The following is a 27,385-nucleotide window of genomic DNA, read 5'->3' as shown; positions in this document are numbered from 1 at the left end:
GCATCATGACCGGACATAGAACTCAACATGTATACTTTAAATTCTTGGTTTTCACTGAACTGGCAATGAACTATGTACAATTAATCACTCTCCTTATGTGTGTTCTAACTCACACATACAAAATCAGCATAATACTCACAAAGCATTTTAATCATTTAAGGAAGTTATATTATCAGCATACTTCTAAGGCCCCTATTTGATGCTATTTTGTAAACAAAAATAAAACAAGAACACTCTCAGTGGTCTAAATCACATACCATCACCCATCTCTCCTTTCTAAAGGTTTATAAACACTATGGGGAGTGAGGACATTTAAGAAGCTTTACAAAAGGCTTTATTACATTCGTAGACCCTTTGTAAGCATTCTATTTCCGAAGGAAAATCATCTGTCAAAACAAAAATTAGGCACACTACAAAAATATCACAATTTTACCACCCATCCGCTATAACATTTACCTGCCTAGGACTGTGCTGTTCGCTGTTAGAAGTAGAGAGTGAGCAATTCAGTATGGGCTTTAAAAACAGAAAATGAGAGGTGCAAAAAAATAAAAATAAATGTAACACAATGTGAATATCAGAGCAGCTGACTGAGCCAATGGAAATAGATTATTTTTAAAAACAAACAAAGAACCCCCAAAAACTAAAACCCACCCATCTTCTAACCACAAACAAATTGCAAATACATTTGTCCTGCCAAATAGAACAGCTCAAAACCTTTTAGAACCATATGTTAAGGCTGAACATCCATTACAATTTGCCAACAGATGATGATGAATTTGGAACCCCACAATATTATTACTTGTGGAGTAATTTAGAGGCCAAGAGAGGAGAAAATTGTTTTTATATGCAGCTTTTCATAAATACTTTAAGACAATTCTGTTGAAAGTTGATCTATGTTATGTACAGACATTGCCAACAAGCATTTATTTAAACTACAAGATCACTCAATAAAACCTTGTTTTCATTTATGCTATTAGTTTGACAGAAGAATACTAGATCTGAAAAAGTGTATTTCAAATCTCTTACACCTGAGTTGCTACTTAACTTTCAAGGTCCCCTTCTCCTCTTCCTTTTGCTATTCTTATCTAAGTTAGAGAAACAGATATAGGAAAACTGAATCACCTCATACTCTCTAGGCTCCAAACCACCACCCTCCTTCTGCAGATTGTACAGAATCTATTCAAAATATAATAGGACTCATGTCCTGGTGATAATGATGCTCTCAGTACTTATTCCCCTTATTGTTGATCTAATCAGCCTTTTCTTATTCCTGCATTCAAATCCATTCTGTTGACACTATATTTTTTAGGGATTACATATTCGGTAGTAGTTTAAGTAAAGAGATCCCCGCTGTATTCTCATTCTGTGTGTACGATGATACTTGGAAATTAATAGTATTTCTACGTACCGTGTCATTTCGGCCAAAAAATGTATAGACTGCATACAGATAGTAGTCGAAGAGCTGAGACATGAAGTGGATCACATCAAATGCAATTGGTTTCAGAATATTCATCATCTGCATGTATTTCCCTTAAAAGTTAAACACAGAAGATCAGTTTCCTCAGCACAAATGCTACAAAGACAGTGCTGAGTTTGACAAACTCAAAGCTTTACAGAGTTTATAATTTAGCTTTGAACACTGATTAAGAACAACTTACTAATATTTTAGAGATTGGGAGGTTTGAAAATAAAGCTAAATACAATGACTAAGACACCACAAATGCCTCAGGACTTCTCCAAATATGAATGTTAATCTATACAAAAATGTCTTAAACCATTCTTTGCCTTCTGGTCCCAAATTAAAAAGATACAACTTTCTGGATCCTCTACCAGTTTCAGCTTCATTTAGCCAAAAAACAATAATCCCCTGAAGAAGCCTCTGGCAAATGATATATGGAGCCACTGAAGATTTTATGCATTCGTGTGAGTTTATGGATAAACATACGGATATTTTTCAAGCAACAGAACAACAGAACAATAGAACAATAGAATGGTTAGAGTTGGAAGGGACCTTCAAAGGTCATCTAGTCCAACCCGCCTGCAAGGAGCAGGGACATCCCCGACTAGATCAGGTTGCTCAGAGCCTCATCCAGCCTGGCCTTGAACGTTTCCAGGGATGGGGCATCCACCACCTCTCTGGGCAACCTGTTCCAGTGTTCTACAACTCGCATTGTAAAAAATTTTTTCCTAATTTTTAATCTAAATCTACCCCCCTCTACTTTAAAACCATTACCCCTTGTCCTATCACAACAGGCCCTACAAAGCACTATATAAAAATTGATATGCCCAAGGTTGGATTTCACCCAACAATTCTACGAATAATGTGTTTCACACTCACAACATAGCATTTCCTGCTCCCCTTCCTTTTTATCCTGGGGTAAGAAACACATAGAATTTTAAAATGTATGTTTGAAATGTTTCTAGAGGGACAAGACTGACAGAAGAGGAGATGCTGGGACCATCCACGAAGATGAATAATTCCTTCTTGTCCTTCCTGTTCTCTATTGTTGCGCATTTTACTTGGGAAAATAAAAATTTAAATTATTATGAAAGTTAATAAATTAATAAAAACCTTAATACTGCAGAGACCCTCCTCTTCCTGCTGCCTAGCTCAAAAATGACATATTGCTTGCCCTATAGCTATTATATATAAAGAATATGTCATACGCTTTGAGTTATTATAGTAACAGGCAGCAATTTTTGAACCAAAATGTAAATGCAGTCTACCCAGCATGTAGGATATAACAGATCATTTAACAAACTGTCATATTCCAGACATGTTTTGATGTGACGGGTTGGAAATAATTACATGAAAGTGCTGAAATAATTTATTTTTCCTGTAATCAACAATATTGTTTTTCAAGTTAATGCTGTACCCAGGAAAGTAATTTACTAATCGATACAGAAAATGTTGTTTTAAGCAAAGAAACTGAGTAACAAAGAAACAAAATTAGCTTTAGTATCATGGGGAGTTATTTGAAGTTTTTTAAGCAATTACTCGTGTCAGGCAGTAAACAGAACATAATTTGACAAACACACGATACAGCTACATACTTGGTAAGATTACACAGCACTATGGTAAGAAGCAAGTAATAACCTGACATTACCACTTTTCAAGTTTCTATCTAGCTTAGCCTCCCTGCTTGAATACTATGCACCCATGCTCCAGTTTGCTAACACATGCTAGCATATACTTTGTTATTTTGGGAGATTTGACACAGGTTACAATACTTAATATTTGGCAGTTTCGCCCAATTGTTAATTCTGTGCTTAATTATTAATTTTTTGACCCATAGCATTATGAACAAACTGAAAAGTAGACTTAAAATATTCTATTTGTCTTTCGAAAGGAAAAATCAAATATAGTCAATTCCAGTACAGCCCTATGTGGAAATTTTTGGATGTTTAGGAAAGGATGGTGCCCTAATCAAAGCAGCAGTCAGCTTCATACGTGCTATCTGAATATTCTGTATTGCCACAGGCTGATTTTTTTCCCACTTACTCTGTGTTAAACACATTTTTAAACTCGCCTGCAACCCATACACGATATAAGGGTGATGTGTAACATTCTGGACAGTTAGATTTCCAAGTATCTGTGCAGCTGGCCTGAATATTCAAGGTAATCTCTCGGGCAGTATCTTAGGCTTTTCCAAAAGGCTAGACATTGTACACTGCCCAAGTATTGTCCCTATAAAAATCTTCTAATGCCAAGAACATTTCTCTATTACTACATCACTCAGCATCTGGACACAACAAGTGTTCCAAGAACATTTCCTCCTAGCTGCTCTCTCTAACAGGACACCAACTTTTAACTTCTATACATTGTTACCTAGTTGTACTGAAGTTCCTATTTTGGGTCAAAAAGGGGTAGATGAGAACATTTCCAACCAGCATTAACAGCCCAAATCCACACTATGCTAGAAACTTCCAGAAATACTTGAAAACATGACTTAAAGTTTCAGCAGCTCAAAGTAGCTTGACTTTCTAGAGGCTCTCCATTAATAGCTAAAACTGCTGAACATCTGCCACATTTCTTTTGAAGCCTTATTTCCAGCACTTCTCTTGTCCTTAAAAGACTGTCCATCAGACTAACCTATCCCTAAAACCAAAAAGGTAGATAAATATACAATCTCCTGAATAATACATATTACAGTTTTAGTGTATCAGTAGTCATTAGTAAAATAATTTCCTAAGGAGTCTCACAATTTCAAACTTGCAGCTTCCCACGACATCCATTAGGAACTAAAATATCACTTTGAAGGAAAAAGTGAAAAGCCCACAGTATTTATATAATTTTGAAAAATTGTACTATTTAAGATATTTTTAAGTCCCATGATGTTCTCTATGCTATGTGACCCATCACTTACTTCAGCTACAAGATTTCTGCTGTGAGATTTCTTATCACAATTATTGTTTTTTTAAAGTTAATGGGTTTTAAAGTAAGCAAAATCTAAGAGTTTCTTCCCAAAAAACTTTCACAACAGAAGCAAAAATGAGGCCAAAAAAGGCATTAAAAAACCCCAATCTAAAATAAATGGTTTAATGGGTAAACGTCTAAGTCAGAAAGATATTAATTAAAATAAGAAATCGCCCAATCAACATATACAATGGCAGTCATTAGTTATACTTGTTGATATATAGGACCTACGGCAATATATTCCATACAAATTTAACACAGGTTCACTCTTCTTTTACATTTTAAGTCAATATGCAATGACTTGATAGGAAAAAAATTAACCTTATAAATTAATCTATGAATTAATCTCTGGAAACAGAGAAATAATTACCTGTTTATTAACATGAGGGAAAACCAGATAAATTGAACTGTTCACTTGAAATTCAAATTAAATGAAATCATAGCAGCTCCCACTTCAGTTATACACAGCAACTCACTTGTATAGTTTACAAATATTAAGCTACACTTTGTTTTATTCATCTAGCCTCCCTACAAAACACACAGCTCATAGAAAAGGTTCAAAATGGATTACGAGCACCGTTACACTTATTCAGTGAGTACTACTACTTGCATAACATTCCTTCCTAAAAAGTGAGGCAACAATTTCTTACTTGATTGGGCAACTTAAATCTGTATCTTCCTCTAACTCCAGACTTCCTTTTTCAAACCTAGTTTCCGTTATTATTTATTTTTAACTAAGCTCAAGAAGCTGACAGAGCTACCAAAAGTTATGCTGATGCAACACACAGGAGGCAGGAATATCAGTGACAAAATGTAGCAGGGTCAAAAACCACTGAAGTACCCACATTACTGCCCCCAAAAGAAATGGCTCTTAAAATAGAGCCTTACTTTGAAGGGACAGAACTTTTGAGTATAGGCTTTCTGTAGACAGGACGTATATATAATGTACCCTGTACTATGTTCCTTCCCTGCTTATTTTTTGAGGCGCCATATCGCTGGTCTTGCATATGCAATTCACTTTGTCCAACTTCATGTAAAAACTAGACCCTTAGCCCACACTAGTTGTCTAGGTCTCCTGTGCACAGGGCAAGCAGCTCCAGAAGACAAGTGCTAAGACATTTATGCGATGACATGCAGGCAGAGACATCCAGAAGAGTCAAAAAAAAAAATCAGTCATCATCTGGAATTACCTACAGTTCTCCACTGATAATGAAGGGATGCTAAGCAACCATCTCAGTTATATTAATTTAAATTAGTGTTAAATCTCATGGCATTTTCCTAGCCAAAAATCTGAGTGAGATAAACTGGAGCCTTCCATGGCATCAGCAGAGACTGCTGTTAAAAGACAACCACGCTCCACAGAGTTCCTGTCTCCAGGGAGAAAATCCAGGGGAGTGGATCATACCTGGATCTGCCACAACCTAGCATCACGGCCAGCAAAATCTGCCAAGCAACAACATGATTATCTTTATGTTTAACAGGGATGATTCAAGAGACAAGATATGAGACAAGAATGGAGGAAAAACTAATAAATCCAATAGTTTGGCTAAATAGTGGTATCTTATTTGTTTCTTGTTTCTGTAATCATTAATCATTAGTTAAAGAAAAGTGTCTGATGCCCCTGGGGATGCGAATGAAATATTCGCATGTTAAGGCCAGAAGTAAAGGCAAAAGATGAAGGTATTTTCAACTTCTGTGGTAGAGGTGTAATATGCAGTTTATATCTAAAAGAAATACAGTGCAAAAAAACCCTGTTTCATTTATGATACCAAATGGCAGGTGTGGTTTTGTTTAGTGAGGGGGGGGCTAAGGTGGTATTCCTCAAAAATATACAAACCAAGGTAAAAGTGAGGCAGGGTCATTGCATATTAGAAACATAAGAAACTGAAAACAAATAATGATTAGGGACAAAGGGGAAAAACAGACCTATTTGCTCAGGAAGTTACATTAAGAGCTAGAAGTACCAAAAGTCTTACGAAAACTATATTTTCCAAATCAGGTAAAAATTAGGAGGTTTCCAATTACAGGACATTAACAAAAGCAAACCAAACTGAGGGGACATGATAGGACCAAAATTATAGACAAGCAAGATGACCCAAAAGCAAGAATGAATAATTTCCCTTGGTTTTCACTGAGCACAATGATACTGACAGTGAGAAAAGTGAGAAGGGGAATAGAGTGACTAATAGAACTGAACTGGCCACTTTCAGCCACACTGAGAATGAGTTGGAAAAGACCTTAATACATGCAAGCTACAAAAGCGAAAGAATTAGAGCATAATAAAAAATAGCAGTGAAATCACCAGTCTGGTAATCAGTGTAATAACTTGTATGTGCGATAAGCAGTTAAGACATTCAGTTGTACCACTACAACTGAAAACCAGCAAATAAAAACATATTCCAGTAGAGGAAAAAGTAATCCAAGTAACTATTGATCCACTACTTTAATTTGTAGGATGTAGGACTTCAGATCAAGTTTTGAAGAAAGTATGGAAGTGACCGAAGCAGAAATACAGAGGCAAAATTAAGATAAAACAAATAATGGATCTACCAGAAGTGAACTGTACCAGCCTAAGATACATATTCTTGTTAAGGAACCTCCATGATTTTCTAGACAGAAGACACAGTACATTTCACCTATCTGGGATTTAGTGAAAGTATTAATTTAACAATATTGCACAGTAAACAAGCAAAGCTAGAGTTTTTTAAATGAGTAAAGGTCCAATAAAAGAGAAGACAGAATGGAGTGTGTTGAAAAGGCGGCTATCTGGAAAAGCCACTAGTGGAGTTTCCAGCAACTGGCCTTTTCTTTAATATTTTCATGAATGACACTGGCACAAAACCAGAGTGTGATAATGGAAAAAAATAGGGAAGCACCATCAAAACAGAAAAGGATTGACATAATGTATAGGAGAAACTGGAGGAACTAGATGACTCCTGTAATAAAAACTGGATTCAATTCAGCAGTACAAAATGTAAAGCCATGCATTTGAGGACCAATTAATTAAAAACATGCACCTTTCTACTACAAACTAGCAGCTCATCCCTTGGAAAAAACTGGGAAAGTGAAGGACCTGCTGCCTGCACAAGCTCATTACAGATGGACTGAATTGCCAGGACAAAGCAGCTGGCAGAAATCCAAAGAGGTGCAAAAAGGAGGTAACTTGTGATCAGGATGCTGCAACACAACAGTGACACAACACAGGGAGATCTCATGCAAAGTATTGCACATGATGCAGATAAGTCTGTAACATAACAAGAGGAGAAAAAGAACTGGTAGGAAAGTAGGGAACTTAAGCTTCTGGCAGATAAACACAGAGGATATGAAAAAGCTTGGCACATTTAGTTTAGCAAATCAAAGACTAAGAAGAAATGGGACTGCATTCTGTGAAAACAGCAGGGCAGTATGCATGAAAGAAGAACACAATCTGTTAAATATAAAAGTTTATCTTGGCATAAAATCAAGTGGGCAGAAAATAGAGGGATAATGTATTTAATTTTTTTTAAACACCGTTAAGTTGATAAGGCTTCTGGAATAGAATTCCTATTAGATAAAGTGGTGAGAACTAAACAGAAGTATACTTAAGCTGGAGCTCAAAACAAGTGTATTTACAGGCAGTATTAAATGACATGTCTTCTTCTAGCAGAGGCTGCAGGAGGTCCCTTTCCAATTCCATGTTGCAAATAACACTATTATCAGTCATTACAAAAACAATACAAAACACACCCAACAGCAGAAATACTGAAAATTAAATGTAATTCCAGAAGGGGGAAAAAGCATATATATGAGCTTTGTAAATAATGTTTAAGTTTGGGGTTATGGCCAGAATCCACAAATATACTCCTTACGTAAAACTGGAAAACTAGAACCTCAGCTCCACCTACTCTTACACTGCGTTAGGACACAGGCTGGGGGAAGACCAAGTGGTTTGCATGAAAGTGCCATGTGTGATTCCTAGATTCAATCCTAACTTTTCTTAGAGCAAAATCTTATACTAGAAGGTAGCAAACAAAACTCTCCAACCTAAGTCACAGATCAGTATCAGAAAAGTTATGACAGAGTGATCTCAATTCTTATTTGAGGCCTATATTATAGATGCTCCAAGAGGGAAAAAAAAATACAAAAAAGGTTTAGAAAGTTAATTTCTGCTTTATATGCTGCCCTCTAAGACAGCAAAAGCTACTAACCAGGTGTCGGAGTAATCTCTTAAAAACGGCTTACTCAGAAGTACCGCAAGAATTACCAAGCACATCAACACTGAAGGCAAACTTAATTAATATAACACATACAGAATTCTGCTCTCTTCTCCCTAACCTGATAATTTAGGTAGCTACTTCCCATTCTTCAGAAATAAAATGAAAGTCGGTAGCAGAAAATTGCTACCGTACGATTATCTAGATAATCAAATGGACGTAATGATGACAAAAATCAATCCCGTTACACCTAGAACTGAAGGGAAGTGTTTTCACAGAAAATTTCTGGCAAGAAAGGATCTCCAGAGGTCATGTAGTGCACCCTCCTGCTCAGAGTTGGTCTAAGGAGATGAGGTTGCTCAGGGGCTTGTCTAGTCGCACCTTGATCATCTGCAAGGATAGAGATTACCTAAACTCCCTGGGGATTTCTAGGATGCATTCCAATTACTGAAATTATCAGTATGGGAGGGTACTTTTCTTCTAGTTGTCTGCCATGTAGCAAAAACAGTTATTCTGGGTGTGAGAATTGAGTAATGAAAGGGCAAAAAATCCTCAGTCTTTAAGTTCTTTCTTTTGTAACATACTACTTTAACATGAAGCATTTAACTGACCAAGACACATTAGCAACATAAAACATTAATCTGTTTCCTTTCTATCTCCACTAGTTTTATGCATTCAATATTTTGGACAAATAATCCACCATTATTGGTTAAAATCAAATTATGCAAGCAGATTAAATTTGAAAGTAAAAATAACTCACAAGATACAACCAAGTTTGTCTATTTAATTAAAAAAATATTTTGGTTTAGTGCTTTAATTTCTATTTTATTAACATTTTCAAAGAGTGGAACTAGAACCCAACCAGGTATCTTTTTAAAAGTCTTAAAATTAATTTAACATATTTCCTATAATCTATAGGTTTGCATTAAAATGAAAAAACACATAAAAACCCAGAATTGTTCTACGTACCAACAAGCCTTATTACATTCAGCGTAGTGTTTGTTAGGATAGGTGCATTCACTTTATTGAGGTTATAATCTGATCTCTTTCTGCTCCTCAGAGTTTCTCGAGAAACACTTTAAAGAAAACAAACCAAAATATATCAAATGTGACGGCCTAATATATTCAAGGACATATAAATAAGATTTAGTAGAAAATAAATCCTCCTCCCCACTTTTTTCACATGACAGTATGTCTTCCAGTATTTTATTTATGCCAAAGCATAACTGGGTTAGGATTCTAACATTTAAAGATAGAAGGCTGGCCTAATTTACACAAAATTGTGCTAGAGGCAGGAGTTTCTGAGCTGTAGGCCAAGGCCAGAGTTCTGCAGGCCTCTGTCTGTCCTCAGCAATCATTTTAACCACTCTGAGTCAAATTCATAGTTTATGAAGTAAAGAAAATGAAAACAATGCAAGTCACAAAAAAAAAAAAAAGATAATTTAAAATTCCAAATGATTGCCTTCAAGCTACAGAATAATTTTTTTTATCTGTAAAAGTTTACTTTTGTTCTGCAAAAGCAGAAGCCCAAGCCTCAAGCCATTTGTCTGCAAACAACTGCTTTTGACACAGCAGAAATTATACATGTGCACAACAGCAATTGTAGAAGAATCTTCAGCTAACATCTAACGCTTGCTAATCAGTTTTCCACTACCTGCTTCAGGGAACCTTTTTCCTCCTTCAAAATCTTGCTTTTTAAAGTTTCTTTCTGCAATAATGATGAGCAGTTTAATGTTCCTCCCCCTTCCACAGATTTAAGTGCTGAGACTTTCTAACTGTGCAGGTAGCATAAAGATTGTTTGATTATTATTCCATTGTTGTAGAGCATAGATTAAACAGAAAATGAACTAATTAGAGTACTGTGATGCATGTTAATGAGGCCAAGGACTCACACAGACTACTTACCTTTTCACAGGGGCATCTCCTGTCTGCTCATCCACATAATCTCTTTTCAACTCTTCAGGAACATCACTGTCACTATCATACTCTTGATAAGCACTTTTTTCTTGCTCATCTGATTCATACTGTTAAAAAAAATAAAAAAAAAAAAATTGACTAACATTATTTACCTTATATTATTGTCACTCATTTAATGTAGCGTTTTGGTCACTTCTCGGCTTTTACCTCGACCAGGATACAAATAGCCTTGCTGGCTGAAAAGCTGCTGACAATGTTCATTAAAAACGCAGCAGGCAAATTACACAAAGCCATTTGTAAGTGCATTTCTAAACAAGTTTCTATTCTCAGAAGTTGATAAAGAGTAAATATTTGCTTCATCCTGTTTCTCCCAGCTACTGATAATTTTTTTTGCCTTCTTGTTGCTATATCAATATATCAAGTGCCATATATCAAATACCAGCTTTTATTATTTGCTTTACAATCTGTAAAAACAGTAATAAAATCTCAAAACGTATCCATATGGTGGCAATAAACCAAAAGAACCTGGCACCACAGAACCCTTAATAATTAACACAAGACGGACTAAACTATTGCTTCACAAAAATACTTATTCAGATTGGTTCTTGATTTTGTTTTGAAATATACAAAAATCCTTTACCTAGTTAAAGGCACGGGATCTTGATATTTGAAATATTTAACTAATTATCAGTGAAACAAATCCTTTTTGATAGAAGAAAGCTTCATGTACCATTTGCTTCATTTGTCTCAAATGCAACAAATTATTCCAAAATAACCCTATGAAAAATGTGAAAGTGCAGATAAATTAACCTGCTTCAAGGCATGCCTTCTTGTACTGAGGAACAATGTTTGATGTTAATTGCATCTTTTGAAAAATAAGAAGTGTAAGTAGTTACAGATAACTACTGCCTCCAAACACCCAGCTGCACTTTTCCTTTTTTGAAATGGTTCACTCTAATTGTTGAATTGCATTTCAAAGATTGTGAGAGAACTATTTTCAATTCAAAGATGGAAAGTTTGAGCCTAACAAGTGAAAATGAACAACCGAGGAAAAAATGAGCAACACAGGCTACAGCATATATCATACAATACAGGATTTCCAGGGTAGACATGTGTTATTATTGCTAGATTATGAGTTATGTTATACTATTCACAAGCACAGATAATAAATGCTTTTTATAATTACCAAGCCACACAAACATATTAAAAGTGTACAATTGGGATTTTTTTTTTTAATTAAAAAAATATACACCTGAAATTTGCAATCTTTTTTCACCACAATTAAAAGCAGTATTTCATGCCAAATTGTTTTTCAAGTGTTCTAGGTTTCTCTGTAGGATAGGTGCTTAAGACACTCGATAATGAAATAAATCTTTTCGCAATGCGAATTTCTTAACCCAGAAAAGATTAAAGGAAAACAAATACTTGATGCTCTGCAGCATAACCCTTTCTCCTGAATACCCACACAACTACCACGGTATTAAGCATATCCATCAGGCTCCAGAAAGCACTTGCATTTTAAAAGAGACCACGACACTTTTTTTTTTTAACTTTTCCTTAACATATACATTGCTCTGAAGTTATTTTATCCAAGGAGTCAATAATGACACATATGACAAAAGCAGTGCGGTTCCATGAACCTCAAGAAATGGCAGAGTTTTAAAGGATACAACCGCTCTCCAGAGGGGAAAACCAAGAAAGATACACTAAGGTAACACCAGTCTCTCAATCACCCAAAATGCACTAAGAAATACATTTTTTGAGTCATGCATTGCAATTCCTGGCCCCAGGCCCCAAGCTATGGAGGTTTTTCAAGCCTAGAACTATGAAAGTAGTATATTGTAAAAGTGGGAAGCCCACATCAGATAGAAAAAAAGAATGTAGTATGAGACATAGACTAAAAATAAATGTTCTGATTATTAGTATTCACAGGCAAAATTTCTGCCTCATGAACATTTCTGTAAAAGGAAAGCTATAATGAAAGCAGCTTAGTTTATTTAAAAAATTAGCTGATTTCAGGTTTGATTAAGGACAAAGAGAGTCATAGTTTAATGAACTTGGCTGGAACATTAGCATGGAGAATTACTACCACTTATTATGCATTGATATATAATAAATGACATGTCAATTCAATTAAAATCCAGTGATAGCAAAATGATAAATCGACTACGAATTGTTAACTACAATTCATATGCTACATGAATATGACAGCTGACATATTAACTGTCTTAACATCATACATTACGAGAATTTGAGAATTTTTTTTTCCATGGAAAAATACTTAGTCTCCTAAACTTAATGCTATGAAAGCCAGAAAAGTTATTTAATGACATAAAAATATCTGTATTTTAAAGTATGTAGTAACTCACAACTACTAAATAGTGACTTCAACCTGAAGAGACCATATAAATCCATTCTGAATATGCAGAGTCTGCAGTAAAATTTTAAAATGCTAAAAGGAATTCAGATATCTTGTAGCAATCATCAGTTCACAAGCGTTTAAGTAATCAGCACAAACAAACCCATCAGACAGTGGCAAGACTCATTGAAGTTAAAGAGTGTATCACAACAAAGGTATTTTGGGGAGCTATATCAAAGGGACATAAAGCACCTCACTGAAGCTCAAGATACAGAGCTGAGGTGACTGGATCCAGAGGTCTGTTTTCAGTTGTCCAGAACTGCAACAACGAAGCAGTTAAAAAGACTTTAAAATTCTCAGAAGAAATTCTGACAGTTCTTACTGTCCTACAGATCATTTTACAAGTAAATAAATTGCTTATGTCCTTGTCATGCCATTTCTTGAAATATCTGGAAACACAACTGCATGCCGCAAAAAATAAAATTTTGCTATGTCCATCTGAAATAATTTCAATTTTAAGTGCTAAAGCATGCCTCCACCTCAGCTGAACATTTCTGAGTTCTATACATTCAGTTACGAAACTGAAACATAAAACCTTTGTAGAAATTTTATCCCACATTACGTAAGCAAGTTATTTCTATGTAAAGGATAACCAAATAGATGTAACTTTTTTTTTTTATGAATAAGAGTTCTTTCTATGTGTCAGCACTTTGAAACAGCTGGTAACGGAGAGAGGAGATTAAAAAATGTGAAAAAGGAAGGTAGAATGGTCACCCGGAGAGTATACTCACATGGGTCACGTAGCTTCACTTAATATCATCTTTGGAAAATAATTTCACACCTTCCTAATTATTATACATGTAAATGGTGGCAAAAAATATCCTGAAATACTTGATATGTATTTCTGCACTCACAGTGCAAGTGATGACAGTTCTATACATTTGTGATAGAGTCAAACTTCAGAAGAAAGTTGTACCGGAGGGGGAAAAAAAAAAAAAAAAAAAAAAAAAATCACCAAAGTTAAGTTAATTTTCTAGTCCCTTTTCTTCAGAAAAATCTTTTAAAAGCAAAACTACTTAAAAACATATACAAAAGTCTGAAATGAACTCTTCAGTAGAGGGAGCTTTAATTTTGACAACCTCAAAAGTACCATTGGTATCATCATTAATCCTTATTTCACTAAGGATCGTTTTAGCAAATATCTACCAAATGGCTGCCCAGATTCCTCAAAAGCTTTTTTTCCAGAGTGGGTTTCAACAAAGTACCATGGAATTCTGCAGTTTTGAACATGCCCTGCAGTGCATTCATCTTTGCTTAAAATGCTCATTTGGAGTCTACATAGTCTTACAGTGACAATCATGCAACTCTTCTGAGTTTACTGACACAAAAAAGTAGGACATACGTTCTGTTGTATTACTTGACAGGGGAAGAACTACCACCTGGAAACTGGGTCTCTAGCACCTTCCTTTAAGTACAATTCAACAATATTTTATGCCAATCAATTATATTTTCTCTTCAAGTGATACAGTAGGAAAGAGACTGCAGCATCACACTCGGGTATGTGAGATACAGATCAAGCTGCTTTGCAAGTGAAGTTCCACAGGGAAAGCAAGAAACATGAAGCTGAAAATCAGAAAGTCGTTAGTGTGACAAGCTGGATTAACTAACCTTAAACAATTAAACTAAACCCAACCCTATCACAGAAAAAAAGCCCAAGAAAACATTATTCATCAAAGAGATAAACAGGAGCAAAAGCTTAAACAAAAATATGTTAATATAGCATTTAAGAGAATGGTACAAAATTTTAAAGTAAAACATATTTGACCACTGCTAGATTTTGACAGAATTCTGAAAAAAAGGTATTGCTCAGTTTTATAGTAGATCCTACCGTAAAGTGAGTGTCCTCAGCATTTAAATTACAATTAAAAACTGCCTAACAAACATCAGATAATCCATGGCAAATCACGTAGGTGTGAACAAATACAACAGAAGGAGCAACTCACAATGACTCTTTCCTAAGAAGCCAGAAAGCCAGTTCTAAAATGACAAAATTACTTCCACACAGAAAGCTAACATAAACCCCTGTAAAAATACTAGTTTAAGCGGAACATGTGTTGCTACCCTTCAGGAACACTTGACTTCAGTGGAAAAAAGTACTGATCCACTGCAAAACAAACTGAACTTTAAACAGGATGCCTAGTTTTCTGTCACTGTTAAAAGCAAAGCAACCTATGTAGTTAAAGGATTAAAGTGGCTTGAGATTTTACACAGTACTGCATTTAACTGATTCTTGTACTAAAATATTTTGCTATCATTGATACACAAAATAAATAATCATTTACTGAGAGCAAGATTTGCTTCACCCCCCCCAGCCCCGAAACACTCCATACCCCATTGGAAGCTAACACATCTTCTGTCTCATCATCTTTGCTGTCAGCCTGAATTTCAAATGGATTTCCTCCGTTACAGTACTGCTCAAATAACGTTACTGCTGTTGAAATTGCTGAAGCAGGCTGCTTACTGGGTGACACAGATGGGGAACGTGACTGCTCCATGAACTTAAATTCCTATTAACAGAAATAAAGTACAATTTTAATGACCAACAACACAGTTTCAGTATGATTCCAGTTCCATAAAAACAGAGTGTAACAACAAACTTGTGGACAATTAATCTGATATGATAAATTTAAGCCAAAGCTTGGTGTTTATTTAAAAATGCTTTTCATGCTGGCTCACGTTAACCTTGAAATTGGCAGTCTTATACTGCTGGTCTTTCTAATTTTAGTGGTTTTTCGCTATGGCATGCAATACATCTCCTGCATTCTGAAAGTATTTGCTGTCTAAAACTAGGTGAAAGCTAAGTGGGTTTTTTATTTCACAGAAATTGGAAGATAAAACAAGACCTAAATTATATTAAAAAAAAAAAAGTATTTTTCTTTACTTAAGTTACCTAGTAATTTACTAAAGTTGAATTTTTTTTCCTTAATATTTTATTTTGAAAAAGTTATTTCAAAATTTCTTATTTTTCAAACCCATTGCACATAAAGTTTCTGAAAACTGGGTGAGCGCACAGACTTTTGCAAATATATGGACTGAGTAGGCCACATTAGGTATGACTTTAGACATATTTTTCTAAAAACTTTGACTTATCTCTGTTGACATATCAGTTTTATCTATTAAACTCTAGCTATTGATCTTCATAAATGGCAAAATGCACACTATCATTTACATAAAGGTTTAAAGATCAAAACATATGCAGTTAAAAGCATGCAATGTTAGATTTCTGTTTCTTTAAATGAATCAGTACTGTCTGCCATTTTCTGCTTCTCCAGTTCCCAGAGTGGCACGTATGGATTTATAACCCCATTTCTCTATCAAAAATACTATTTCTTTTGCTACTGGATGACACAGACAGTCCTCACTCCTTTTCCCTCCATGCTATATATTGCCCCAGTAGCCTCTTGCACACTTTTACAGTTAACTCTACAGAAGGTGCAAAACTATGTTTTGCTTGAGATTGCTCAGCTATATCCGCTTTCACCACTTTAGGCACCCATGTTTCATTTGGCAAAAGAGGTAAAATTCAATCACCACATGCTGAACTTCACAAAAATCCCTTTAGAATAGCAGGTGAGCAGACCAATTACTTGCTTTTTGGACTTCACCATAGAATTATTAACTTTTTTTTTTCCCTTTCCAAATGAGCCAGTGTGACCTACGTTTCCAGAAACAGATGCCAAAATTGGTATAAGCTAGTGAGTTGTCTATGCGACTACTTTTAGGCATTCATATCTTAGCATCTTACTCTCAGATAAATAATTTAGAAATTAAAAACTGACATTAGCAGCACATTAAAACATGAAAAATAAAGGCTGTCATTATGCTTATAAGTTTTCTGTACTCTTGTAACATCTTCTGTAAATCTCCATCTGCCTGAAACAGGAGCACTACTGTTTTAAAAGCATTTGAATTTTAAGTTTTCAATATCATGAAGTGAAATTTAGAGTTTTTTAGTAGACATTAAAAACATTCGCACAGTAGTTAATGGATCTTGCTACTTCTCAGAACATCTGGACTCTCAGCTATTAAAGTATTAATATATTTGTATGTGTTATTCATAGAACATACATGAAGCTGTAGAATACTAAAGCTTGATTTAACAGGACAAAGTTCCCAGGTCTCATTCTCCAAAAACATTCTTAATTCTTCAAGACGGGTTCTGAAATACAAAAAAAAAAAATAAATATTTTTAATTGATAGCAAGAGTTAATCAGGAAGCAGACAATTATTTAACTTATACAGTGAAGTTAAAAAAACTTATAAAAAGTCAAACTTGAAAATAGATATTTAACTCATTCTTTCAACTGACAGATCACCTAAAAGCTGTGGCTACTAACAGAGCACATGGTTTATGACATCTCTGGAGAAATTCTCAAAGAATGTAAATCTCCAAAATCTGGAAACAATTTTTTTTTTGTCAAAACCATTAGAAAATATAGAGGAAGATCTATGATTATGCAGTAATACTAGACCTTTTTTCCCCTCTATGTAAACTGTAGAAAGCAATATAATACATACAAACACTCTATTAACAGTACAACAGCTTTTGTGAGCCCACAACAAGATAGATGCTTCTTTGAAACACTGAAGCCAACACATAGCAAAACGAAGTGGAAAGAACTAATATTCTACAGACATCTCACTTTTCAGAAAAGAAAAAAGTTAAAATGCTATTAATCTCCTAAGCTGTATTTTTTTTCGTAGCTTAACTTTACCTTGGTACTAATACAGAAAACGTATTAGGGAAACATAATCAAGCCATTGCATCTCTACATTGTTTCTGTTATGTTTTTAATCATTAGAAAAGCATCCATTCAGCCATAAGCAGAAATAACTTCAATAAAGAAAGTCTTTTTGCCACATAAGCAGGAACTCACACAGGAAAAGACAGCAATGAGTGCTTATTGAGGTCACATCGCTGTATCTTTTCTTCTTAATATATGGTATATTGTTTTGCTTAACAAGTAGCAGTTGGTAAATTATGCACTGGCTTTGTAACTAAACAGTAAAATATTCTAGAAATACCACAATTTCAATAATGAACTATAACCACCATTACAATTAAAATTTTCTTGCCTCAACGAGACAAGCAATGTGTTACAACTACAGTTTGCTATGTCTATTTAAATTCACCCGTTAAATGCAAATAGACTTCAAGCACTATTTTTGAGGCGCTAAGTACCCTGTAGCTTGCAGATCTTTTCTCAGTAAAGCCAACAGAAACAACAGATAGAGATGCTGTGAAAACCAGCGTTACAGATGAATATCCTTCGAGAGGAAGACTAAGGAGAAAGAGTCACAGAAAAGCAAACATTTAAAAGCCACACAGCACCAGTTTTTGTATCATTTCAATGCTGAAATTAAAGAAAGCAGTGACAAAGTACTTGAACAAATGTTCTTCTTTTTCACCAGCATACATGTCTAGAAAGTGGTACACACAGAAGGTCTGATGCATTTGTTCCCTGAAAAGCTTTGGTGATCAGACACACCTTTTTACAAACATACCAGAACAAAAGTAAACTGCATTCTAAAAATTGCCTTACTGATGTTCTCTGCCAAAAGCCCATTCTATTTTTTCAAAATAATCAACTTTTACACCAAAAAAGGCTTCGTATATGCTCTAGTAATACATTGCTCTTCTACACTTTTTGAACGACGTGACCACTTCCTATGAAAGCTTTCTCTATGTTGGCAGTTCTTTAAAACACCACACCACCCAGGAGGCCACATATCTCAAATTACACAATCAAAGAACTGATTACTCCTGGACTCTGAGCATTTCAGCTCTATGTAGCTTTTATGGACTAATGAATCCTTAAAAGTGCTAGCTTTTTTTTTTTTCCCTCCAATTAAATACACATGGGGACTGAAAGCCACGTTAGCTTGATCTGAAAAGGCAAGATGCTTAGAGCTTTTATATAAATCAACCTGACAGATAGAGCTGGGAGAGAGGGTTTTTTTACATTTTTCTTTCTGAGGATGAAAGTATCATCTAATTAATCTTGACAATACCCACACAGCATAAAGCATCATATAATTTGTGTCATATTAGTATTTCCTTTTATTATCACAAGAATTACAAGGAACATTACCTTAATAAAAAACACAAGTTATTTCAAAAATTTGTTATTTCTATACATATTCCATCCGTGTTCCTTAACCTTTATTTTACTCAAAGATAATTCAGAAAATTTGTCTCCGATTCCGTAAGCTGTTCAATAGGTCTTTCTTTTAAAAATAAGCAAAACCATAATGGTCAAAACAATGTTTACTTAACCAAGTAAGGTACTATGTGGTAAGTTAGTGCAGTAAAAGACTGTCAGACAGAATAAAACTGCTCTTCTGAACATAGAGTTGCAAGCTCAGTTTGCAAATCAGTTCACAAAATTCAGTTCAGGGTTCAGAAATACTTTCAAGAAATAAAGATGGCTGGCATGGCATCTTAATCAACTCATCTCCCAACAAGACATAATGTGCATCTGATTAAGGCTCAAGCTTTTCAGACACCTAGAACTGAGGTCTCCATCAAATGTCCGGAAAGAAAACCCAGCTACAAACCACCAAAGCTGGAAGAAATTTCAAACCACATTCTCAGCTTCTGTATTTAGACACTGCCTCATGTTCTCCTGTCATATTTTTCATGCTTTATGGATTTTAGGCAGAAAGTCTCAGACCAAATAGTTTTGGGTGTATTAGTTGTATGACAGCTCCCATACATGAGAGGACAAAAGATCAAGACTGGGAAAGTAAGAATTTCTTAGAGCAAGAAACGTTGTATTTCTTCTCTAATCTTCTCAGCTATTTACACTCAGAAAGAAGACAAATGCTAGATAACTAGAATGAAAGAGTTGTCAATCATCCAAACCAAAACATTTTGGAAATCAAGACAATTAAAACAAACAGACAGACAAGTCTTGAAGCTGTCATAGCCATACATCATATCTGAGGCCAGAGACTGCCTGCACACAACAGCACATATGACTGGCCTCAATATGATGGTAGAGTTGACTGAAACATAATTAGATACTGCCAATGAAAAAACTATGAAAACATGATTCAAAAGGATGGACTAAGTTCTAAACATCGAATTTGATATAAGACAAAATCGCATATTGAAAAAAACATTTCATAGCCATGCATGATCAGCTCTTTTTATGTAATGGCATAGAAAAAGAAGCAAAAATTTTGCTAGGAAGTATGGACTTCAGAAGCATTCATCCTCAGGATCCCAGGAGACAGCTTAAGAGACAGTCTGAAAAACTACTGAAATTCTACATAAAGAGTTTTCATCTTTCTCTGGCTTGCCTGCTGCAAAACTAGAGTTTTCCACAACTATAGTGAAGCAAAGGCTTCTCCATGCTCTCCCCTTCCCCAGGGTTCAGAGCCCTATTCTCATCATGAAACATATTCCACTATCTGTCAATCTCAATGCAGGAACGTGATGCAGTGGAATTCCTTTGGAAAGCATTTGAAGTTAAACCCAACAAAAATAAATGCCATTAGATTCATCCACTGCACATATAGTAGTCTCACCTGTGGTATGTTTTGAAATAGTTAACACTTTGTTTTCTGATAGATTCTTGCAAAACTTCAGACTTACTGCCACAAAATTCTTCTCCAACTTGCATCAGCCTGTAACAATAAAACGTAGTTTAGAAATATCTATTGATTCATTAGTACTGCTGTTCCAATCTGAATTACAAGCCTCAATCATTACCATGAGTCTACATGTATCTCTGTAAAAGCAGAGCAACAAATTGCATCACTTCACTCATTTCACAAAAGTCCACGTTTCATTTCCCTCCAAACCCTATCATAATGTCCCACACATATACAGACAAAGAACCGTAAGCAAAATAAATGTCTTTTTGAGATCCCATTATACAAGGCAAGCTGTACAGCTCACAGTCTGACTATCATTTCATTAGCAAAACAGAAAGAAATAACACTGTATGGGTTAGTAGTACCGCAATATTTTACTGCTCTTTACTGAGAGTCCCTTTAAAAGCTCTTAGAAACATCAAAAATTGTCAGATTTGCAAATCTGAAATCTCAAAGGTGGACAGTACTGAAATCATATCACACTTAAGCATTACTTAAGCAGCAAAGCAATTTATGCTACCTATCCCGAGTATATCCGTGGAGCAGGTAGTGAGAAAGAGAGACTGGCACTCACTCACAGACTCTCATATAAAGAATAACTGCTCTTTAAAGTATCAGTGGATAGGAACAAAGTTGGCATGAGAATGTAAGTATCAGGCTTACAGAAACATAGAATAGTTTGGTTTGGAAGGGACCTTTAAAGGTCATCTAGTCCGACCCCCAACTTAAATAACTGTGCTGTCTTATCAGAGTTCAAGTTTGTGCACATGTATTATGTGGTCTTACGACCACATCAGTATACCTGCTTATAACGTCAAGTACAAATATGAAGTCATCATATTTGAAGTTAGATAGATCTGTTCCCAGAAGATATGTTTTCACTTTCAGTTGAACATCCTACAAAACACAAACAAGTTTTTGTATACTTAATACACTAAAGACAAAAAGGTGAAGGCTCAGATTAGTACTTTTTGGTTTGTCTGCACTTCTAACTTCCTTTTGAGATGTACAGTAGAACTCCACTTTCTGTAACACTAGCGATTTCTCATTCTTTCTAAAATAATATTATAATCTGTTTCTTTAACACTCAAAACAGAAGGTCAATCCTAGATGCTTTATTGTCAGTGCAAAACCAGAACTTTAGATTACAAGTCAGCCATGTAAAAGGTTTACAGCTTTTTCAGCATACATTTGGGGTCTTACTGCACATCGAACTGATCCAGCAGTCAGACCAGAAATACTGTGAAACCGAGCAGATTCACAAGACTTCAGGTTCTCCATAGCTATGGTTATACCAGAAACATAAAGCAGTATGACTGTGTTAACAGAGAAAGCATGTGAGAAGAAAATAGATTGTGGGGCAGTACACAGTTGGGATAAGTGGAATCAGGCTGAAAGTCACAATACTATGTTTTCATATCTTCACTGAGTATGTAAGCACAGTAAACAAGTAGTAACCGACTCACAGAAATTATATTTCCATGGTTTTGATACATTCAGCTCAAAACAATTCACTTAAAAAAAAAAAAAACACCCTTGGAGAGATTTCTAAGATCACTATAAACATAACTGTAATTAATACTGGGTGGGGGGAAGATAAATATTTTGGAAAAAAAAAAAAAAAAACAAACCCCATACCTGCCATATTCGTGAAAGCCCATGTTCCAATTTCTTTTTTACATAGCTGCGGTCAAAACTGTTCTCATCAGTTCCAATCACATTGCTGCCATCTGAAACTGAAGAAGATGAAAGGTACTGTAGATATTTCCATAAGCCGTGAAATGTATCCTAGTTTTCTACTCATAATGAAACTTCTGCCTTAGCCATTATGATATTATCCGTTAGGCAAACTCCAGGGGAGCTCCATTGCTCTAACTTTTGAAAGGAAATGAATAAAGCACGTATAAATATTATATGCTAATGCAGACCAGGAGACCTTCTGATTGCTGTTATGCAAGTAAGATATGCCACTGAATAAAAATCAGAAAGATGAGAGTAACAGATACTGATATTTCAATTACAAAAGAAAGTTGAATGCTGAAGTGAGCTCTGCTTATCCTGTGTAACATATTGTAGCTTTGTAGACAAAACCTATGAACTTAAAAATTTCAGAAGCAAGACTTAAGTTTCTGCCTCAGTTAATTCTGTCTGCAACTCTGAGGAAAAATACTAGAACTTTTTCCATGAACTATGCAAACAATATAGCATGCTCTTTCCTTTTTTTCCTGTATCATACTAATCTATGCTTATGCATGAAATAATGTCAATCCTACAATCAGGTGTCTTTAATTTCTTCCAAATTAATTTAACTATAAAACCTACATTCCCACAGCAGGGGATCACTTCCAAAAAAGCACTGTAATGCATGGTAAACTTCTCCTGTATGTAGTGTTCTCTCTCCCCATGGAGGAAATATATTTTATTTTCATTTAAAAAAAGAGAAGCTAGTATTTTATATGTAATTTGTGAGCATGCAGTTGTGCTTCTGCTTGCAGTCTGTGATGGCACAGTGCCATGCAGTTTGCTTCACAGTCTATGACTGACCACAGAAAAGCTGTCTTAGCCAGACTATATATACAAATTTTCCCCACGATAACAAAATTTTGCTGCTCCTGACGAGGAGAAAACTATGCATGTCCTTTAAAGTCCAAACCATTTAGTGATTTGACATGAAAGATAAAAATTCACATAAAACATTACACTGGAATACTTCTTCTACCTCACCATTCAAGAGGTTGCAAGCACAGAATTAAGACTGCCTGCAGTACCCTAGCATTGCCATGCAGCTCAGACCTGTCTTTCCATCTTTTCTGCAACCTGCAGCTAGTTTTCAGTACTTGAGAAGCCTATTCACTCCCTTGTTCCTGGCCTAGGTGGTCTCATCTCTCCACGTCCACACACAGGCTCCCAACTCAAACCCCGATTCCAGCATTTCCTCTCAAAAACGTCCTCCCAGCCCCAAGCCTTAATGTTGCACATGCATCAGGCAGTCTCATCCCTACTGCCAAAGCTTCACAGGAACAGGCAACACAAAGCCCAGATCCTACAGGAACACAGAGAGGGAACTGGAAATAAATAAATAAATGCATACATACATAAACAAATAAATGTTCCCTATGGTTTTGTGGGAAGGACAGTCTCTATCTTTTGGCCTACGTGGAGAGCAACAAGACATGTCTAGCAGACATGGGCATGTCTATTGTCGTTAACTTAGATTGCATTTGCGAAAGGTGGACTCCTTCCTTTTTTTTTTTTTTAACCTGTTTGACCCTTTGATATATCTTTGTAGATACATCACTGCTATAATCAAACAGAAAGGTAAAGGAAAGAGTAGAACATTTAACAGTTCCTCAACAACTGGCAGTAGCGTCTTGCCCAGCCCTAACTTCTGAAATATGTTATTTAGGGAGTGGGGAGCAAAAGGAAAAAAAAAAAAATAATATTTCTAGCCTCAAGAATGAATTCAGAAGTGATCCAAAGCCATGCACGGACTGAACTGCCTCAGTGCGATTACATGCAGCTTCCGCTCAGGGCCATAGCATTAAGGATGTTGAAGCACATTCAGCTGTTAAACTGTGATGCTGCCAGATGGCTCAGGTGCAGCTCCAGCAGCTTTTCATTCATGAGCTGATCTCATCAATGCAGGGATAGGATTTTATGCAGTCATTCAAAACTAGAAAGGACAAAAACGCCACCTGCATACCGAATCCCTGTCACAATAGCATTCCTTAGACAGTAACGTGCTACCAGGACCACAGTGACAGCTAATCCTGACTGACCTTTGCAGTTCTTCATTACCAGGCTTCATAGTTTTTTTTTCCAGAAAGCCTCCTGGCTTAATTTCACTTTCCTCAGAAAGAGTAACAATTTTTCATGTCTAATTTTGCTGTCTACTGAAGAAGAGTCCAGAATCATACAGAACCTACATCTGCCCTCCACTTGCCAGTACTAATACATTTTTTGTCAACCATAAAAGTGCTCATTCCCCATCAAGCCTTGCCCTGAATCCAGACCACGCAGTCTAGCTGAATATCGTGTAAATAGCACGAGCGCCTTACTAATGAGCCCAGTAAGGAATGGGAGGCTGGATACAAGACTTTAATCAACCTTTGCAGATGTGTGCAGAACAGACCTCCGTAGCATTGTCTAGAATACCGCATATTTAAGAGAAGGAAGGAGAGTCACCCAGTGATCAAGAATGATTATGACTGGTATCAGATACTGACAATTCAATTAAACCAAAATACAACAGAGCACAACAGAATCCGACCATGTTCTGACCACATTTTCTTCAGATCATCTGGTGCTCACTGCCAACTGAGCAGAGTTTCCTTCTGTAACAACCACTAATCCTAAATAGCGCTTACCAGTGTCTCATACTCCCAGTCCTAGGCCAGGCTCTCTGTAAGCAGAAGAGCATGATACGCATCTTCCTTCTCCCCATCAGCCATCTGTTTTCCGCTTTGACCTTTTTCAGACTATGTTTCTCAGAAGAAGAACTATTTGCATTTCCCATGTAAATTAAAAAAAAATTATAAATATATATGTATATATTTCCCATTATATAAGCATAATAGGAACAACAAAAATATTAAACCTTCAACACCCGTAGCTGCATTTAAATTAAGCAAATATGAGGAATACGGTTACTGAGAGGGATGCTGGCCTTGCTTAATTTCTTTCAAGTGGAGCTATTTGGCGTGTCTGGACATGTTATTATATTATGATTTTTATCAAACACTGAAGGAGCTTCATATGCAAGCTAGGGATTACGACAGTAATCAAGAAGACACTATCAAGAAGAATCCTCAAGCCAGTTAAGTTAAAATTAGTCTGCCTATGAGGCTAGACTTCAGGAAAATAGAACCAGTACAACACTATATGCTATATGCAGCCAGAATGTAAAAGCTCTGGTACTTCCAACGGAATAACTCTTCCTCACAATCAAAAACATAATAAAATGCATTCTGGAATTTGGAGTTATATTAGGGATCGATATTAATTTCTTCCAAGGCTGCAAAGCTGTGTTCAACTCCTTCCTGTTTAAAGTCATTGAGACTGCTTTTGCAGGTTGACTGAGAATTTACCCTAATTACTCAAAATGAGAAGATAAAAGGCAGCTTGGCGTGAAAACAAGACTCAAACATAATTCTATACTGTATCTACTGTTGCAAGGCACTCAAAGAAAGTTTTTCTCAAGAAAGAAAAAATCATAAAACAAGTATTAGACACTGTATATGTACATTTTAATTTAGTAACGGTACCTAAATATGCTCCTTTTTGCCTGAAAGCAATAATTCTGACAAAGACATTTTCAAAAGTGATTTATTATGGAAGATTTAAAAAAATATAACCAGAAAGAATAACCCAGCTAGAGAAACTCTAAGTGGATTTATCCTTTCTCTGACTATACGAGTAAACAAAACCAGCTTAGTCACTCTGTAGAAGTTTCTGCAACCTCCTTTCTTCTATACTTCTGCAAAGTGAAGCCAAGCCTAAACACTTTTGTATCTTTGACCTGTTCTCAAGATTAAGACCATAGTCCTTGTCCTCATGAACTGCCATTTACGAAGGAATGTTTGGACAGACAGAGTCATAGGGATGCTATTGTTAAATAAAAATCCATGCAATATTCTCTCTGGCAATCTCTTGGTGCTCGTGGTTTATGGCCAGTCATGCTAAGAGGTCTTGTTTATATTCTTTTAATGAACTGCACTGCAGCTAATTTCACACTTGCAAGCATATGAATTTAGGATAATTTCCTTGAAAAATCGAGGATTGGACAAAGGTCCACAAGCATTTCACTCTCTGATTTGAAGAATTTGGAACAGGTAGCAGAAGACATAAATATTCATAATTTCATATAAAAATAAGAATCAGAAGTATCCAGGAGTCATTCTTCTGGATGTCTGATTTAAATACAGTAATTTTTCAGATTTCTTAGTACTTCTCCAAAATTTTTAAAGGTTGTCTTCAGTCATAACAAAAGGTTTTTGTTTAATCCTTGCTAGGTAGAGGAAAAAAAAAAAGAAAGAAAGAAATAAATAAATCAAATCACTGTCCTCTAGCTTCATTCTTGGCATACCAAGTAGGTCTTGCACAGAATTTACACACTATTATAAACTGAATGTTTTAAAAATTTAAATGGTTGAAATTAAATTTCAATCTTACATAATTTTCTTCTTGCTTTTCATTGACACTATTATAGTTGTTATCAACTTTTACCACTACGATTACACTTGTGGTATCAGGAGTTTAAATGCTTTAGTGATCATTTTACTGCTACAGTGATCATTTTACTGCTCAGTTTCAGTTATTCTCTTAAATTACTGTCTCAGTAATACATGTGAATTACATCAATGTCACAGTAAATTTTACGGCATGTGAAAATCAAGAGGAATCAGACTGAGCCTCACACAAACCAATGTGACTTTGAAGTTCACTTTGCTTTAAGCAGGGAAGACAAAATGCCCGGCACAGGTCCCTTGAAAACTAATTTTTTCTTTGATTCTATACTACAGACACAAACAATGCAATGGAAGATTTTTCAGCAAGCAGTTTATTTTCAGGGATGAAAAACTCATGTCACAGCAACTTGCTCTTTATCATATAAACAAAATCAGAATAAGTAGCAGTTCATGAAATGTGACATAGAACTAATTTCATGCTATGGAGTTGATACTTTTAGTTCACTAATTTTATCTTCAGTATGATTAAACAAGTCCTATATATGAACACTTAATTCTATCTTTCCAAGAGTTTATTAGAGCAATTAATTAACTGTTATTATTGATAACTGATAGAACTATCAAAACCATACATTTCACTGACTTACTG

The 27,385-nt window shown here is 35.5% G+C and overlaps 1 protein-coding gene across 2 annotated transcripts in view; it reads right to left on the bottom strand.

Annotated features, from left to right (window-relative positions):
- Nucleotides 1–27,385, bottom strand: part of VPS50 (VPS50 subunit of EARP/GARPII complex) — a 90,541-nt gene that overhangs the window by 23,145 nt on the left and 40,011 nt on the right. Inside the window, exons 14-22 of one of the 2 annotated variants that reach the window (XM_086742332.1) lie at nt 22,187–22,284; nt 21,351–21,445; nt 20,480–20,578; nt 17,015–17,105; nt 15,277–15,453; nt 10,516–10,634; nt 9,580–9,686; nt 1,409–1,530; nt 457–513 (exon numbers count right to left, since the gene is read on the bottom strand). In XM_086742332.1, coding sequence (XP_086598458.1) covers nt 457–513; nt 1,409–1,530; nt 9,580–9,686; nt 10,516–10,634; nt 15,277–15,453; nt 17,015–17,105; nt 20,480–20,578; nt 21,351–21,445; nt 22,187–22,284 — 965 coding nt within the window. The remainder of the gene's footprint in view (nt 1–456; nt 514–1,408; nt 1,531–9,579; nt 9,687–10,515; nt 10,635–15,276; nt 15,454–17,014; nt 17,106–20,479; nt 20,579–21,350; nt 21,446–22,186; nt 22,285–27,385) is intronic. The other variant, XM_086742331.1, reaches the window with a different exon arrangement.

The sequence above is a fragment of the Chlamydotis macqueenii genome, chromosome 2 (assembly GCF_036417535.1).
Source record: "Chlamydotis macqueenii isolate bChlMac1 chromosome 2, bChlMac1.mat, whole genome shotgun sequence".
NCBI lineage: Eukaryota > Metazoa > Chordata > Aves > Otidiformes > Otididae > Chlamydotis > Chlamydotis macqueenii.
The sequence above is the reverse complement of the archived record's forward strand: the minus strand, read 5'-3'. Positions and strand labels throughout refer to the sequence as shown.